This window comes from Mycetomoellerius zeteki, unplaced genomic scaffold, assembly GCF_001594055.1.
Source record: "Mycetomoellerius zeteki isolate Tzet28-1 unplaced genomic scaffold, Tzet1.0 scaffold91, whole genome shotgun sequence".
Classification (NCBI taxonomy): domain Eukaryota; kingdom Metazoa; phylum Arthropoda; class Insecta; order Hymenoptera; family Formicidae; genus Mycetomoellerius; species Mycetomoellerius zeteki.
The window spans coordinates 355989-373979 of record NW_017257947.1 but is presented as its reverse complement, the minus strand read 5'-3'; the positions used below and the strand labels follow the sequence as shown (position 1 = coordinate 373979).

General features: G+C 38.5%; 1 protein-coding gene across 16 annotated transcripts in view; it reads right to left on the bottom strand.

The window, feature by feature from the left end:
• The window catches only part of br (broad-complex core protein), a 62598-nt gene that overhangs the window by 15331 nt on the left and 29276 nt on the right, over positions 1–17991 (bottom strand). For 10 of the 16 annotated variants that reach the window (XM_018460050.1, XM_018460057.1, XM_018460056.1 and 7 more), the window contains one exon: positions 7282–8161. The exons of 3 other annotated variants lie outside the window; for them this stretch is intronic. In XM_018460050.1, coding sequence (XP_018315552.1) covers positions 7482–8161 — 680 coding nt within the window. In that variant the 3' untranslated portion in view covers positions 7282–7481. Of the gene's footprint in view, positions 1–2180; positions 3455–7280; positions 8162–17991 lie in introns of those variants that run through there. 3 more of the 16 variants (XM_018460062.1, XM_018460061.1, XM_018460060.1) reach the window with 2 other exon arrangements.

Below are 17991 nucleotides of genomic sequence, written 5' to 3'. Positions count from 1 at the left end.
TGACAGTCAAATTATAGGCAAGTCGGTTGATTGAGGGAAAAGAAGGTTTAAGATGAGTTTAAGGTAGAACGGTTGAGGATTAAATCAGGATCGATCGAGAGCAGATTGGCAGTGGTATCAAAGGAAATTGCTACTGAATATCCGTCGATACTCTTACTGACAGCCTGTTGAAATATCCCTGCGAGCCACGTACGTTGCTCGAGTACTTCGTTTCTGCTGCATCTTAATCGCAGAGAAATATAAATGTGGCTCGGAGCTCTGGTTTGTCATTGGTCATGCATAATAAGCGCGATGATCGTAGACCGCCGGAGGAACGACAGTGTGATTTTCGCGGATTCTCGTACCGTAAAGAAAAAGAGAGAGAGAAAGAAAGAGAAAGAAAGATTTTCGTTGCGTTTTAATTATTACGTGAATTACTTTGCAATCGCCTGTTTTATTTCTTTATTTATGGCTGCGTTTAAATACTTTTATAATAATTTACGAAACACAATATCAAGTGCTATGAAGATTTCGTTCTTCGTGATAAATTCGACAGATCCGAAAGTGAAAACCCAAGACGGTCGTTACTGTAATCGTTTTGCTGTCATCGCGAAATTAAATAAAGGTATAATTATAAACGACTCGAGTTTCACAGTCCATGTAATTCAATATTTGGCTTTGTATCCGATAAATTGTGATCGAGTATTATACTCTTAGAACTAATCAAGAGGAAATCCAGATATGTGTGATCGATGAGGAGAGAAATTATACTTCAATGCGCACTTATCGTAATTTATAAACATTTATAATGAAATACCGAATGAAACGGAAACGATGCGAGAAAAAGATATTCCAAGCGAGCTTAACAAGCAACGAAATATCCGCACATACCTTTCTCCGAGCTGTAAAAGTAAACGTGCCACTTTCCTCCGGCATATTAACTGACTTTCGATGGAAAAGGAGTAGTATCTGTGGTGTCAACAGAGGCGATGATGGTAACGGTAATTAATAGATATATATATATATAAAATAATAGTAACGGTCACAGTAGAAAGTGTAATAGTAGAGGCAATAGTAGCAGGAGTGACAATAGCAGCAGCAACAATAATATGAAAACTTGCCGATAGAGAAAAATGTTAATGGCGATAACAACTACTACAACACATCAAATAGAAAAGATATAATGATAACATCGGAGATAAAAATATTCTATTTTCGTTTATAGACAAAAGAAAGGACGACATATCTAGAAATGAACGTGCCTTTCCCAAAAATGTAACAAATAAAGTACATTAACACGCTTATACGTGCGCACGCGCACACGTATGTTCCGTATCGATAAATGTACCGTTTATTTTTAGCGATTACAATCTTTTAATGCACGTCTTGTTTGCTTACGAACAGCTTCGACAATTTTTTTTCTCAATGTTTTTTTAATGATGTTTATTAAACGCGATTATATGATCAATCTAAAATAATAAGAACACATCGTTTTTTCAAAACTGTAATTAATAAAAATACAGAAACACTGTGTAAATGCTAATACATGTGCATGCACAAAGTAAAGCATCAAAACGTGGAACAATCTGAAAAACTATGTCGAATACTTATAATTTACGGATGCTTCTTCTATTTGCACTTTAAAAGATCAATATTAATTCGCTATATATTGATTCAAGTAAACCATCCTAAAATAAAATTAATTTTTAATATGTAAATCCTATTCAAATGTGATGAGCACAAACATAATTTTGCAAAAATCAATGGAAGCTTCTATAACACATTTATATTTCATTTCCAATTCAATAATAAATTATAGAAATTAAAGAAATTCAAAATTAAAGTTGTAAAAATATTGAAATATTAATTTTCCGTGTGAATATCGCGGAAGACTTATCAATTCTGCCAATGGCGCTAAATAAATTGATGGAATTGGTAACGCGTGTGTCATGATGTAAATATATCTGAAATCCCTGAAAATGAAATCTTACTGCTAAATCACAGCGAAGAAACTGTCGTGGATGGGGCACAAAGGAAAGGACGAAGGCGCTATATCAGGAAAGAGGAAAAATTAAGGAGGATGGAAGGAAAAGGATTATTCAAAGGTTTTATTCAACTATAATTGCCTTGTCTAAAGGAATGTGGAGAGCGTATATATTACAAATAAATTAGATATATTAAATAATATTTTATTATCCCGTTTTTGTACCGCACCTTTCTTTATATCGCCACATAAGACGACAAACAAAAAAAAACAAAATTTGTCTGCAATTATCGTGTGTGTTCGTCACATAAATAATATATAAAAATAACAACAAATCGCGTGGCCCTTGTCGAAAATCGAAGGAGTTATGCCTATCACATAAGTAATCGTTCAGATTCTAATACACGCGGACCTTCGGTCCTTCGCTCATTTTGCAACGCTATTTACAGATGATATCTTATTTTTCATAAAAAATATCAATGCAGCTTTATGCGCGTGGTCGCTCGTACACTCGGAGCGACATATCATCACCTTTCCGGCTACGCATTTTATTTCAAGACATCGTTTATCCGACCTGCATTTAACATTTAACCCATCGTCACAAACGAAGACTCTATACAGACGACTACTTTATCGCGAGTGCATCCCTCAAACGGTGGTAGGAAAGCTATCCGACATACGTTCGCATTAGAAATCGATTAGATTCGCTTCATCAACGCGCTACCGATTCAAGTGATTCAATTTTATATATGAATACTCATTCGTAATTTCTCCGCGTACTTTGCGATAAGTTGATTGATGTTATACTATAATAGATCACATTAAGTCGCCAAGTATAATTGTATGATCGATCGACTTTGTTTCGCACTTTGCATTGCCTGTCTTTTTGTCAGTGTTCGAATACGGTATAACAAATGGAGAACCGAGATTTTTACGTTTCGAATTCGTCGACTTACATATTCCGCTTTACGGCGAGAAATACTTATTTCAATCGCCATCAATTCCAAAATTTCGAATCGCGTCGGATCTTAATCCGTATCGATAACGGCAACATACGCTTGTGTCGCATGAATATTCGGTACACCCTCTTCATCAAAAAATGCATGACAGAGGTAGAGAGAGAGAAGGCGAGGGGAACAAACGGCGAGCAATCTCATCCCATTCGTGGATGTTGTTGAGTCTGGTGTTGCTGTTGCTGTGCAGAGTAATTTCTGACGGTGTGCTCTCTCTGGTCTCTCTGCCATTCGCGGGCCTGCGCTACTTCCTTTCTCTGCTGCTCGTTTTTGTTGTGCTGTCGGTGGTAGATGCTCTTGTGGTTGCGCAGACTGTTTAGACTGGAGTAAACCCGCTTGCAGATGTTACAGATCGGTTCCTTGCTGGGCCTGGTGTGCACGTTCTGTATGTGCCGCTTCAACCGCGTTAGGGAGGTCAGGTTTTTGTTGCACGGCTCGCATCGAAACTCATCGCTCGCGCCGCTGCCGGCCAACAGACCTGGCGGCAGAACCAGACACACAGGGGTTACTACTTTTGTAGGGGTTTTTGGCGCACGGAACGTCGCACAGACGTCGGACAGGTGGACATGTAGACATTAGACTGGGCCAGGGGAGGATTGAGATAGAGAGAAAAAGAGAGAGAGAGAGAGAGAGAGAGAGAGAGAGAGAGAGAGAAAGAGAGAGGATATCATCCCCAATGTATTTCTTTACTTTGCCCTTTCCTTTTTCTTTTCTTTTTTAGGGGAGGGAAGGTTTTTTTCTAGCCGCGGCCTCGTCTCTCGCGATCGCACACCACCATTTCACGCTCCTACACCACCGTCACATTTAAGATCACACCACCAGTTTTCGCAGCTGAGAAAATATCGTGCGCCCGTGTGCTCTCTTTTTTTGCCTCTTAGTACTTTATTTTGCACCTTTATTAATCGAGCATACGTTGTACCACCGTCACCCGACAAGCCGTGCCCAAACTCGTTTACGTGTTACTTCTTAAAACCACCTTAAGTTATATATGCTTTATGGGTGCTGCTACTGTCATTGTTGCTTGCGCCTCATTGCGTGATGTAACGATTATCACAAGGGGAATGCCTTCTAACGCACACCGGATGCAACCATTGTCACCGTATATTCCTCGTTTTTTCCCCTTCTTTATTTCTTTTTCAGATATTTTTGTATATAGATATGATCAACTTCTTTCTGTAAAACCGACTACGTTATCATAGTTGTCATCATTAATCTCTTTATCGCAACCATAATTTAAAGAGTCACATCATCAATGTCATAGTCATTGTTAATTTCGTCGTCGGTGTCAATGTCATATTGTCATCTTTTCGATCTTTCTCTTATTCTGATGCCGCTTTGTCGTCATCGTTATTTTTAATTGCTAACGTCATCGTCGCAGTTATCTTCCGTTTTCATTTCTTTCGTTACCAAAAACCAAACGAAACACGATGTAACAAATAAAGATAGAGATAGTTTCCGTGCATCGAAATTCATAAAATCACATTGGTTCAGTTTATTCGACTAAATTTATTTAGCCATTTTATTTCGTCTCACATCTGAACGAATCATCAAGTTTGCCATTTCAATATAGTTCGATGTGTCCATTATTGTCATGTGATCGACATCTCCTCACCTTTAACCTCGTCAATATTAACATTATTATCAACGTTATATCCTTCTATTAGTCTGATCATTATCATTTGTAATGTGATATACAATAAACGGTTTATAACCATCATTATAATGAGTACCGTCATCGTCCTTGTCTTTGTCGTCAATATTCTCCAACATTATCATTATCGCGTTCGTCATTCCTGGCTCAATTTTTGCCGCTGTTTTCGTTTACTGCATTTGCGTTCTACAAGGTATATTTTTTATTTTTATTTTTTCGCGATTGATTTCATAAAGCTAGTTTGGAGAATTTTACACGACTGATTTTTATCAAAATATAGTAAAGTAAAAGAAACATTTATATAAAACTATAGATTATACTAACTCTTGTAACACTTATTGTTATTATCATTAAACAATATAAGTGAGAAATAATAATTTTATATAATAACAAAAAATTAAATGCTAAAACATTAAACAAGAAGAATGCTAATACATGACATAATCTCATATATAGTTAATATTTCAAATAGTTTATAGTGATATTTTCAGAGAGAACGATATGTAATATCAAATGATGTATTATTGTAATATCTCAATTTATACGTTACTCTTTCGCTTATGAACATTGATTTTACTCAATCAATTAGCTGTATTTTGTACAATCACGTAACGATCGAATTTAAATCTTTACGAAATACACTATCAAAGTGTGTTATATTGAATACGATGACAATGGTAATAATCGCGATGCTCTATTCTGGAAGGCTTTTCTGAGACGATTTGTTTGCAACATCTCTCAGCTCGTTGTGTGACATTGATTTCTTTCAAACGCAATTAGGATAACACAGTGCAAGCAGTTCTAAAGTTCCAGCGAACGATCGTGAGCGATGAAGTTAGTGTTTCATGATCACCAGATGTGTGTGTGTGTGTGTGTGTGTGTGTGTGTGTGTGTGCGCGCGCGCGCGCGTGTATATATATATTTATATGTGTATGTACATATATAAATATATAGATATATATCAATATCAATGCATTATTTACAGCAAAATAGAGCGTAATACCTTATATGTATATAGATATATGTACATTTACGCGTATGAATATGCGCGGGAGAGTGAAAATATGTGCGAGCTGTGTACACAAATGCGATATCTGTTTCTAATGAGGTGATGCGAATGAAGCGTAATGTATTCTATATTTCATGATTAATGGCATTTTCGTAGCCTTGAGCGAAAGAGCTACTAACAGAAGTTCTTTCTTCTCGCGCGATATTTAGGCCGTGAGAGATAGCGCTCGCTCATTAGAAACAACATTTTATTCGTTATTTCTTTCTTTTAATTACTTATCTTCTTTATTTCTCTTCGCCGCTAAGTCGCGACGACTTTTATATATATATATACATATATATACATACATATATATATTATATATATATTGTATTATATACGCCGCGTTATAACAATAGATCAGTAGTTTTTCTTAAATATAATTATAATCTCGCGAGTACAGGAACAATGCGATATTTATTTATATCAAAACGAACGTAGCTATAACATTTTGTGCAACGTGAGTCTTTATAAAAACGTAACATTTTTTATTTCTCTTTGTATGTAACTAATGAAATGTCACAGATTGCATGTCAAATAACATTTGATTAAAAAACAATCTGATCTATTAAACAGTCAACCAGCATTTTTATAACGACTTCAGCTTTATAATACGTTCAATATCGGGGAATAGATAACAGCAAAACAATTCACACTCTTTTTCCAGTAAAATCTCATTGGATAAACGTCGACTAGTAATATTATTTTATAAGTACGAATATATTAGTGAGCGTATCCAAAAGACGAATATATGAAAAAATTAAAAACCGAAGATTCAGAAGGATATGACTATTTTGCCCGATTTTGATATTATAAACTCAAAAATTTAGGAATGCACCGGATCGTAAAATTACCAGATACTGGATACCGGATATCCAAAAAGAATCTAACATCGGATATCCGGGAAAACAATTTTTCGAGTCGGATATCTGATATTTTCCGGATATCCGACCGGATTCCGGAACAATGTCTTCTAAATAAATAATTTAAAAAATAAAAAAATAAAAAAAAATAAAAAAAAATAAAAACTTTAGACAAAAAATTGTAATTTTGCAACAATACATAACATATTATAGCATTGAGTATGCATGCTTATTCATAGAACATTTATATAATAAAAAAATCCACAATTTAATAACATAAAATTTCAACCGGATATATTTCCAGATATTAATGATATCCGACTATCCGGATAGTAAAAAAGTGCCGGATAATACCGGATACCGAATACTTTTTGGATATCCGGTGCATCCCTACTCAAAATAATGCATCCGACATACTTTCATTACCAAAAACTAAACGAAACAAACGTCAGAGATCGTTTTCGCGCATCAAAATTCAAACTCTACAAAATCGCATTTTAGTTATTTCAGCTAAATTTATTCTATTAATTAAGTAATTGTACTCTACGCTATATAATATTGCGTTTTTGAGGTACCGATTTATAGATAAAGAATTGCTGACAGTTCTTTTCTTTGGTCTTAACTAAGGTAATCTGCCGAAGGAATAAACGACTAGCAACATTTCGCTCCAATACTGTTGAGATATAATTACAATACATCAGCGGTAGCGTAACATACTATAAGTAGAACACATTTATACAAAACGGGTAATGTCTTCTATTGACAGCCGGTAGACAACATCTCTCTCTCTCTCTCTCTCTCTCTCTCTCTTTCTTTCTCCGTAGAAATCTCCAAGGTTTGCATCGTACGTGCACTCTGTACACGACGATTGTATTCTTAGTTTTTTTTATTCATCGTATTTTACGATACAACGGAGAAGTTCGTCCTAGATCAGTGCTGCCGGTCAATACGTGACTTCGCATTTTGCTTCTTGCTCTTTGCGATCCTTGCGAGCGTGATACTGGCTTTTATGACTGACCAGACTGTTCTTGGACTTGTAACTTCTACCGCACTGATCACAAGATAAAGATTGCGGCACGTAAAAATGCGTGTCAGCCAAGTGTCTCTGCAGGGACCAAGCGCGTGAGAAGGTTTTCTGGCAAAAATTGCAGTAAGTGCGATTCGTGGATTTACGATCCGATTCATAATAGGCACGCAACGCGTCTACGCGCTTCGATTGCAGGATACCGTTTTGTGATCGTAACCGCAGGTTGAACTGTGACGGTGCGTCATTATTCGAAAATCTTCCGGACGTTTGCGGCTGTTGTTTATCTCGAAGGTCATCGTGACGATACTCATGCGTCGAATCAAGATCCGTATGCCTCTCGAGTATATGATTCGACAATAGGCAGGACTCGAGCTCGTCCATCCTCGGCGAGATAGGCTCCGATTTCAGCACGATCTCCATCTGATCGTTAATGTTGTCTAAGAGATCGATTATCGGCAGCTCTTGAGGTTGCGATTGCACCATCGTCTCGCCGTATCGATTTGCGCTTGTATTTTGGTTCGATTCCTGTACTTTTCGGTGGTATTCGATGTTGGTAGCGGACTGCCAACCCCCGTCCTCCTCGGTGACCTCCTGGTCTGCAACCAAAGAGGAGGGGGCTGAGTCCAACCGGATTCACGCGACATTATTTAATACCATAATGAGCAACTTTCAGTACGAATATTTATTCTCTTTCTTTCTCTCTCTCTCTCTCTCTCTCTCTCTCTCTCGCTCGCTCTCCCCCTTGCTTTCTCTCCTACTTTCACACACTCTCTTTCTCTTTATAGTAATGTAAGACGCACGATTTCTGAAGCTGATTCTCGACAAAAGTGAATTGAAACGCTTTTACTAAAATTGGTAATGTCTAACGGTTGTATTCTTAGCGCAAAGTCGACGAACAAATGAGAGCGACGTCTTGTCAAGACAGCGCGAGAGTCAGTAAATCTAAACCACAATTGACTTGAGAAAGATTCAAACTGGATCTGTTCTTGAATTGGCGTACAGACTATTCAATCTATCCAATTTATTTGACGTTATTTAAAATTAGACTACTATTACATTTGTAATGTAGTGGGAAAGAAAATGTCATTAGAATATGTCATATTGAAATTTAAAATTCTGCTTTTGACGGCGGAATTATGGAGTTAAAAGACTAGACAAGGAAAAGCAAATATGGACAATTATAAACGAAATCCAACGCAATATATCGACGCAATTGTAAAATGAATAACACGTTGGGTTGACTTTACATATCATTGCCCGCGGGCGGGGCGCTTTTACTCGTCATTTATTTTAATTCCATGATTTTGCCATGGACACAATATTAAGGACACAGTATTAATACAACAATTTCAAATAGATGATTTTTCCTTCCGCTATTATTTAACAGTAGAAATAAACATTTAGAATTAAATTCAAGTTTAGCTAATTCGAACATGCACAGCAATCGATCTATTAGGAGAACGGATTGTTTATACAATCGATTTATAAGGAATCGAATCCACCGAAAGACGATGCGTTGGCACATTTGACACCGTAATTCATCAGGTCAGAAGCATGTCGTTAGGATGACAACGATCGTTGTCGACAGAAGCACGGCGGAGTTCGCGAACGCTTCTTTGCGGGATTTTACCCAGCCGGTTACCCGTGGCAACGCTACCCCACATCGGTCCTCCGCTTCTCTACTTTGCCCTTCCTCTTCGTTTCGCGCCCCTCGTGATCCTGCCACCGCCGCAGCCAAGCGCGCGCCTCCCGGACCCCCGCGTTCACCCCGAAGCGTACCTCCTCGTGATACAACCAAGAAGATATATATATATATATAGGATGTATATTATTCTTAATAACCCCTGTATGCCGTTACGCTGTATTATGACTGATGTTGACTCTAAGCGCGGAGAGAGAAAGAGCGAGCAGCTACGATCGATAGGCTGCTCTGCTCCAGGTAAAACGAGTCTAGGACGTGGAACGTTGTGAAACATCGGGGAGAAAATTTATAACACGATTGAGAATTTTAGATTAGCTCCGCGCGTGCCGCTTAATATTTGGCAATTTACATAAATACGGTATTAACGGTTATCTCCGAGTACGACTGGATACGATACAACGGATATAGATTTGATCTGAATGTCATCTCGAACGAGATTGCTGTTCTGCATTTAAATGTTATCTACTGATATAAAACGAAACTGTTTTTTTCCAACCGTAACTATATATAACTACGTAATTCGAAAAAGAGAACGTTATACTTAAACATATATGTATGAAACGCTCTTTTTTTTCTCTTTTTTTTTCGTCATCTCACTTGCATAAAACGCGCGTTCGAGAATATCATAAAAACCTATGAGAGAGGTAACCCGTTCTCGCGCTCTGCACAATATCCGTACCCCCAGCGACGGAACGGATGGGCGTTCCGCAATAGGTAAGCATTATGCCGATAGACAAGCAACCCCCTTTTCTCTACGCTCGCCCGAGAAAACGAAGGGAGGATGCCCGAGTTGTGTGACGCACAGCGGCCGCATATTTTCTGCCAAACTCGTTCAGACAACGGAGAGAGCACATGTTTTACGACGCGCAAGAGACATCGCACAAAGCGACTCGAGAAGTTTTCTCATGTAGATTGTGCGTCGCTATTCTTAGCAAGGAGCACTCGTTGGCTTCTCTAACAGGCGCAAACAGCGGCTCGCGATATAAGCCAGTTGCTTCTTGCTCTCCGCCTCTCCGCGCTAATCTCCTTCAGATTATACACGAGAGAGAGAGAGAGAGAGAGAGAGAGAGAAAGAGAGATTTCGAAAAGTGCGTGGAAGCGATTTAAGGTGCATTCAGTGTTACATAAACGTCTCATTAAATTCTATCATTTCGGTAATAACGCACGCGCGATCGTTCAATTCGGAGTAACGCGGAGGTCAATCGGGTAATAGTGATATCGTAATATTTTTTTAATGATAAACAATATTGTTATAGAATCGTTAAAACAATATTATATATATTGGATAAATATATATTATTAAGCGAGAATTACAATTGATGACTTATCATATACGTTCTTTATTCTCCGGTCGTTCCCGGTTATATTGCTTTTGCCTAGATATTAGCGATATTAGCGACGAAAAAGAAGGTCATCGTGACCCGCGACGTTTAAGTAGATTGCATCGCTTACATATATATTCCCGAGCATATCCCCAGCAAGAATCTCAGATAAAGGAACGCGCGTATCCGAATAGATAATCATCGATAACAATCAAGGAAAGTCTATGTAGACATAATCATCCGTGCCGCGATATCTTCGTCACACTACAGCATGACATTGCTCTTTCATATCGTGATTATTGTGATCGATGTGTTATCCTAATCGACGAACCTATGAGGAAAAGGGAACAGCTTTGTTTGGAAGATTCATTCGAAAGATCGTGGGCCACGATGCACAGCGAAAGTTGTAATCGTAGTGTCCCCTGCCCCCTTCTCCACTCTTTGTCTGTTTTTCTCTTTCTGTCACTTGCCTTCCTCCCCCCCCCCCCCCCCCCCCCGCTTCACGAATTGCCTCGCCATTTCTCTAACTGCTCGTCTCTCGAATTCTCTCTACCACAGCCGACTTGTCACGTCCTCCTCCTTCTTCTCCTCCTCTCCCCCGCGCCGTCGCCACCTCGCCTACGCTGTTGCGCAGTTTTCGAGGTCACCTCAAGTTCATCATCGATAATAGCGCGAACGAAAACAAGCAGCTAGACCTGGGCGTCCCCGATAAGTACGTACTACAGATAAAAAATTCCGTCGGATTTGGTTTCGGAGCGAACTTTCGTTTGGCCTTGGCGGGCGCCGCGCGTCCATCCGAGAATACGTACCGTTAATGCCACGCAGCAGGGGTTCCCTAATCCGGGCTCTCTCGCGGCACGCGGTGTCTCGACGGTCACGTGGACCGAGAAACTCGCACGGAAAGAACGTCCTGTGAACTCGCAAGTGTTCACCTCGACCGAATAGATCTCGGTGTAAATGGCGCGATTCTTTTTCGGATTACTTAAATTTGTTAACATCTCGAAAAAAAAAACGTTACTATGTATAATTTCGAGAATTTAAATAATTTTAATATTTATGTTGTAAAAAAAACTGTTGAGAAAATTTATTAGCAGAAAATACGATATACGAAATTTCCGACGTTTCCAGAATTAACAAGTCATAAATCTGTCAATCAATCTTACGCGCGTTCCTGTATATGTATATTTGAAATATTGGAATATAAATATGTTTGAAAGGGATTAAATCGCATGATAACTCAATTATTCGATAACGCATATCGACCGAAATCATCGAAACTCGTCAAAAATGAAAATTGGATTTTTGACACGTATTTTTGGCGACTTTTTTACGCGCAATTCTATAATTTAAAGTATCAAACCGTTCTCGTGTCGTGTGCTCCGTGAAACGGTTATTGACATTAATTATGCATAACATATAAAGCGCATCACTTGTAAATCATTTGTAACCAAGTTACATAGAAAACCCGTTATCAATGTCAACGTATGTTACACACGATTCCATTTCCGGCGCGGTCGCGTTAAGAAAAAAAAAAAGAAACCGACCGGCTGTCTTTTTACCACACGTGACGCACGTATATTACGCGTAGCGGGATGAACGAACGGGGAGATTTATAAGCGAGCGAAAAAAAAAATGAGAGCCACTGTACATCAGCATGATCGCAACTACCGAAACAGCAACGAAACGATGGTGGCTGACGGGTTCGGCAAAAAGGGGGGAAGGGAGGAGATAGTACGGGGAGGGACGAGGTATATTAGAGAGAGAGAGAGAGAGAGAGAGGGAGGGAGAGAGAGAGAGGGAGAGAAAGAGAGAGAGAGGGGGGGGAGAGAGAGAGAGAGAGAGAGAGAGAAGCTGTGGTATCGAATAAACAGACCAGCATGAACAAGAGACTCATGTCATCCCGGCAGAAGTTGACAAAACTTCTCATGCCATTTATTCGCGGCCTCGATAGATGGCGACATACCCGGGTTTCGCGTTACCTCTATCTGTGACTTTCGGACATTACGCAACAAGCGAAATTCCTCCTCGAATCGGCAACGAGTTTAAAAGGCGAACGCATTGTATGAGTGATGGCGAAAAAGGATAAAAAGGGGAAAGAGAGGAAAAGCTGGTGCTGACTAACGCTTTATCATGACATTCGACACGTTTGGAATTCAACAAAATAGCCACGTGTACACGCGGTGTATTCTAGGCCGCGAAATTCTATGGAGAACAACAATTGGAAACAAGATTAATGAAGCTGATGACGGTGATTTCGAAACGAATTCTGAATTCAACCCGGAGGGAGGGAGGGTTCTAACGCCGAAAGGTTTCTTGGATAGCTCTCGTGTAACTCATATAAATGATTTACCACGTTGCTTTCTCAATTCTACGTACAGAAAAATACATACTCTACACAAATAATAATTACTTGTTTCAATTTGTATTTTATTTTATTTATAGGCCAATTATATTTATGTTAAGAGAGAGAGAGAGAGAGAGAGAAAGAGTTCAAGTGTTACAATTTTTTGTATGATTAAAAATTGTAAAACTTCTAAAACTAATAACAAAAAACTTTAGTGAATCCTAAGAACCAATATATTTCGGGGTATAAAAAATATATTCCTGTTACGAGCTAAAAATATAATCCAAAAAAGTAAAAACCTATTGCCTCGAAGAAGCGGTGGTTCACCTTGTGAATTGATATGCGTTTCTGTTCATTATACTCTCTTGGAACCGAAAAAGTCAAATCGCATCTGAAATGCGAGAGCGTTCTTTAAGATTATTCATAAGGGGCATTGAGCTATCTGAAAAAAAGAAAAAGTACGTAAAAATACATTCCTTTCTATCTCTTTCTCTCTTTCTCTTTTTGGGGCGCTAAAAAGCGATAGAACAAATATTTATTTAGTACCGATGCATCGGGATTTCGTCACGCGGCCTGATACACAAACGCAGAAAGATAAACCACGCTTCGAATTCAACCTCGCAATCGATATTTTTGTGCCGCACTAAACTTCGCGACAGATTACCACCTATCTGCACTTCTCTACGAAAGAGCGCTGTCGAATACCGAAAAGAAGGAAAATAATCGGAACGCCGCAAGGCCAATATACTGTATGGCGGTTTAAATGCATTTTCGAGAAATAAATTGAGTATTCGCAAGAGAGACGAGAATACGCGGCCGCAAGAGAGAATCAAGCAAAAGAATGCATGCGCAAATCTGATGCCCTCTCTCCAGGCTTTTGTAACTAACTTTTTAGTCACGTTCTTTGAATGGTTGCTATTTTGGAAGTTAATATATTTTACTTTTCATTCCAAACACACACAGATCCTTGGAATCAGACAGTCGTCCACCGCCGCTTAACGTTCGATTAAAACATCGTTTCTTGCATGTCATAATTGTACTCGAGATTTATGTGAGTGAAGTTGGCTCTTTTTGCACTTTTTGAATTTTCTATTTTTCTTAATTATGCTGCATTATGCTGCGTTTGTGCCGATTTGTACAAACCGCAGCTCAATAGCATGAAGCGTTTAAAAAAAAAGAATTTTTTTTTATTATAGTCCTGTACTTTTCAAATTTTGTGATTTTCTTCATTTTTTAGACCGCATAATTATTAGGAATGAATAACTTCAAACCCGTGTAATTGCGAACGGTGTCAGATAATTGAATTCTACGAGTTGTGCTGAATTGTGCTATTCAAAATCTACGAGGCCCATGCATAAAAAAATAAAGATTAGCTCAAGAGTCGATAGAAATTTGAAAAATAGGGATAAATAAAAAATTTGACATTTTCTAATTTTCTCTAGTTATGTCTGATCGAGCTAGAATCTAACAACTTTCCAAATGACAGAATATCATCAGATGACCTGTTTTTATTTTTTTACACGAGCCATTCCTGACCATATAAAGCTTCAAAGTTGATATATCGCCGATATTCGCATTATGTGATGTACACCGCGGGGAGGTTGCAAATTGATGCCATATTAGTAAATATTATCAAATATGATAATAGTAACATAATAACAAATGTAGTAATAATTAGAAAAAATTAGCGTTTAGTTGGATTTGATTATATTAATAAACATATTTGATTATATTAATAAACATATTAGATTATATTAATAAACATATTAGATTGAAATTATTTCATCGAAAATGTAGTAAAGCTGCGTTCAGTTTTTGTCACTCACATTTTAAGCGCTTATCATCATTCTGTCTTTATCGTTTATTAAACGTAAAACAAGAATAGAAGAGCTGAAAGCGTCCAAATCGAACGCAGGCTAATTATCATTTAGACTTGATTATTATCACATTTTTTTCAGAAGAAGAATCAAGTTCACCACAAATATCGTGTTTAGCTTTTGAAACAATGCCAAAAGATCGCATCATTGTCATTTGTTCCGTTGTTAAGATCCCGTCGCGCTTAGCGTTTACTTAGCAACAAGCATCGTCTACCAAAAATTACATCATTTTCGAAGAATCTACTGGCTTATCTACAAACTCACATTTAATCCGTTAAATCCTTCCGACAGAGAATACGAAATGACTGCAGTCAATCGGTGATAAATGGGATTAGAAGACGCGGAGTTGTCAAATAATGACAAATAATTTATTAAATACTGTCAAAATTAATATATGTCCACAAGACATTTTGAAATATTCCAAACTAAGTTATACAACACACATAATTAGCGAACGCAGCGCACGTTTTCCAAACAGTGTTTTCGTACAGTGTCCATCGCATCGAAGAGATTGCTAATACTCTTGAAAATCTTATAAGTGTTATAAATATTTTCGAATCTAAGAGATGCGTCCGAGGTAGTTCTCTCTTTCTCTCTCTACAAGCGACATAAATTCTGTCGGTCAACAGCGAACGCCGTGCGCGGCTGCGTGGCAAGACATTCTTTACCGAAATTAGTAAAGGAAAGAAAATAAAACGGAGAGAAAAAGAAATCTATCAGTTCAAAAAGAGTGCCATCGCAATTGCCTTTCGGTCGATGCGCAAACCAGCGAGATATAATTTAATGATCTAATGATTCGTGGAGAGTGAGTGGCAGGAACGTGAGTGGCGTACCAAGGTCGCCGTATTTTTAGTTAGGCCAATGTTTAGTTGGCCACGTTCGTTCTCGTCGGAGATAGAGGGACCTTGAATTTTGCGGATAACATCTGCAACCTTATCGACGCGGTCTCCAATCCTCCTCTCCCTCCTCTCTTTTTCTCTCTCTCTCTTTCTCTCCCCCTGCTTCACGGTCCTTGGCGATAAACTTTTTCAGTACTAACCTAGTATAAGCCAGCCGTTCAAATATTAATCGACAATGCGTGGCCGCACCTGAATTTACACAATCGATCGACCGATCAACCGATCCGCTGATTGTGACAAATTTACCAAAGTTTTCTTCTCCCCTCCCTCTCCCATATTAGTTTCTTCTCTCCCCAAGGATAGATACTAACGAAAAAGACGCAATCTCTCTGACGAAAAAAAAAAAAAAAAAACAAAACCCAGCCAGTCACGGTTTCTCATCACGGCCGATGACGAATGCTCGGCGAACATTCTTACCAGCTGAGACTCGGCCGAAACCGTGAAAAGCCTATGCGCACATACTCCATGTACACACGCATATGCGCGCGATCGCGATCCGATATATTTCTTATTCTTTTCCCGGTGAACACGCGGTCTCTCGACGCACACTTGCATGTAAACGCGCGCGCGCGCATTCAATACGGTGGTGTCGCCGAAATCCGTTTGTGGAAGGTCACGCACGCTCAAGTACGTCGTTCTTCGTTCCCGTAATTATTCACCATTAGCGGAGAGGGCGACTCCTATATCACCTTAAACGATGTAATCGCGCCATTACGTCGACGTGAGCAGCCAGCTCCGTCTCTCGACGCACGTCGCTTATAGTGCGATGATTCTCGATATAGATCGTTATAGGTACTCTCATTTCTCGTCTAACGTTTTGTAGTAGTTAAAACTTGTAATATCGTAACGCTATAACTTGACATCCTAATTCTCTCTCGTGTCTTTTTTTCCACTTTTCACTTAATTAAACGTTATAGATAATTTCATTGTTAACCCTCCGGAGTTGACGATGGGGTCTATTGAACCTATTCAATTATGTCCCTGCAGAGGAATTGATGGTGGTCTATTAGATCTACTAAATTCTATATTCTTTAGATGTTATATACAGTACCGGTCCGAATTATATCACCTTTCGATTTTTTTTTAGCATAACTTTTGTCAAAGTGAATCGAATGCGCTCAAATTTATACAGCCACTTGGTGGCAGGTGTATCTTGTACGTAAAGTATAATGAGATTTTTGACAATGTACACCATGATTTTTTAATTTTTTACTAATTTTTCACTTTGACAAAAGTTATACTAAAAAAATCGAAAGGTGATATAATTTTGACCGGTATACCGTATGTATATGTTACATCTATAAATTTGAATCATTGTTATTAAAATAAATTTAGTATTCACATACACACACACACACACGCACGCACGCACGCGCGCGTACGCACACACACACACACACACACACACACACACACACACACACACATTTTTTCATACACTGGAAAGTCTGGTTGCATTAATTGAAATTCTCTCTGGTTGAAAATGGACAAATTAAAATTTTCTGGATGATCTATTATAATTCTATAATTCTAATTGAGATAATTAGAAGTCTGACTGATATGACATATCACAATCTTCTGGTTCATTTTTAACCAGAAATTTTTCCCAATGTACGAGTTATGCCATTTTGATTCCCTCAAATTAATTAATACCTTTTAGTCAATATAAATTAAATAGGTCTTAAGCCCAATTTATATGAGACGCAGAACGCGGGTCGCAGGTCGCAAAACTAGAAACTAATCTATTTTAATTATATATCGTATTTTAATTATAATAGGTATGTAGGATGCAGAACGTAAGACGCGGGAAGTTGGGTGAACTTCAACTTTCGCATTCTGCGTCTTGCGTCCTACGTATTGCGGACTGCGATCTATTAAGGTCCAGCTACAATGAAGAATTTTAGGCCGTAACAGTCGTAAGAAACATATTTCCGGTTTAGTAGGTCGCAACTGTAGTCATAAGCGAAATGAACCATTTCCATTTCGGTACTGCCTACGGCTTACGACAAGCGTCTTGCGTCATTTTGAGGCTGTGTTTGACGACGATTTTCAGTATTATCAGTGAATCAGTGAATTTATAACTGTTGCAACTGCCGAGAAAACTCGATCACTATTTTGCATGTAACCTCAAACAGTGTATTTTCTGATTGACTTTATGTCGTAGCTGCCGCTACGTTGTCTTCATTGTAGACAGACGTGGTTGTAGAAATTGTGCTACTGCTTGCGTCTTACTACATTACTGCCTACTGCTAATTATATTGTAGCTGGACCTTTACAATCTG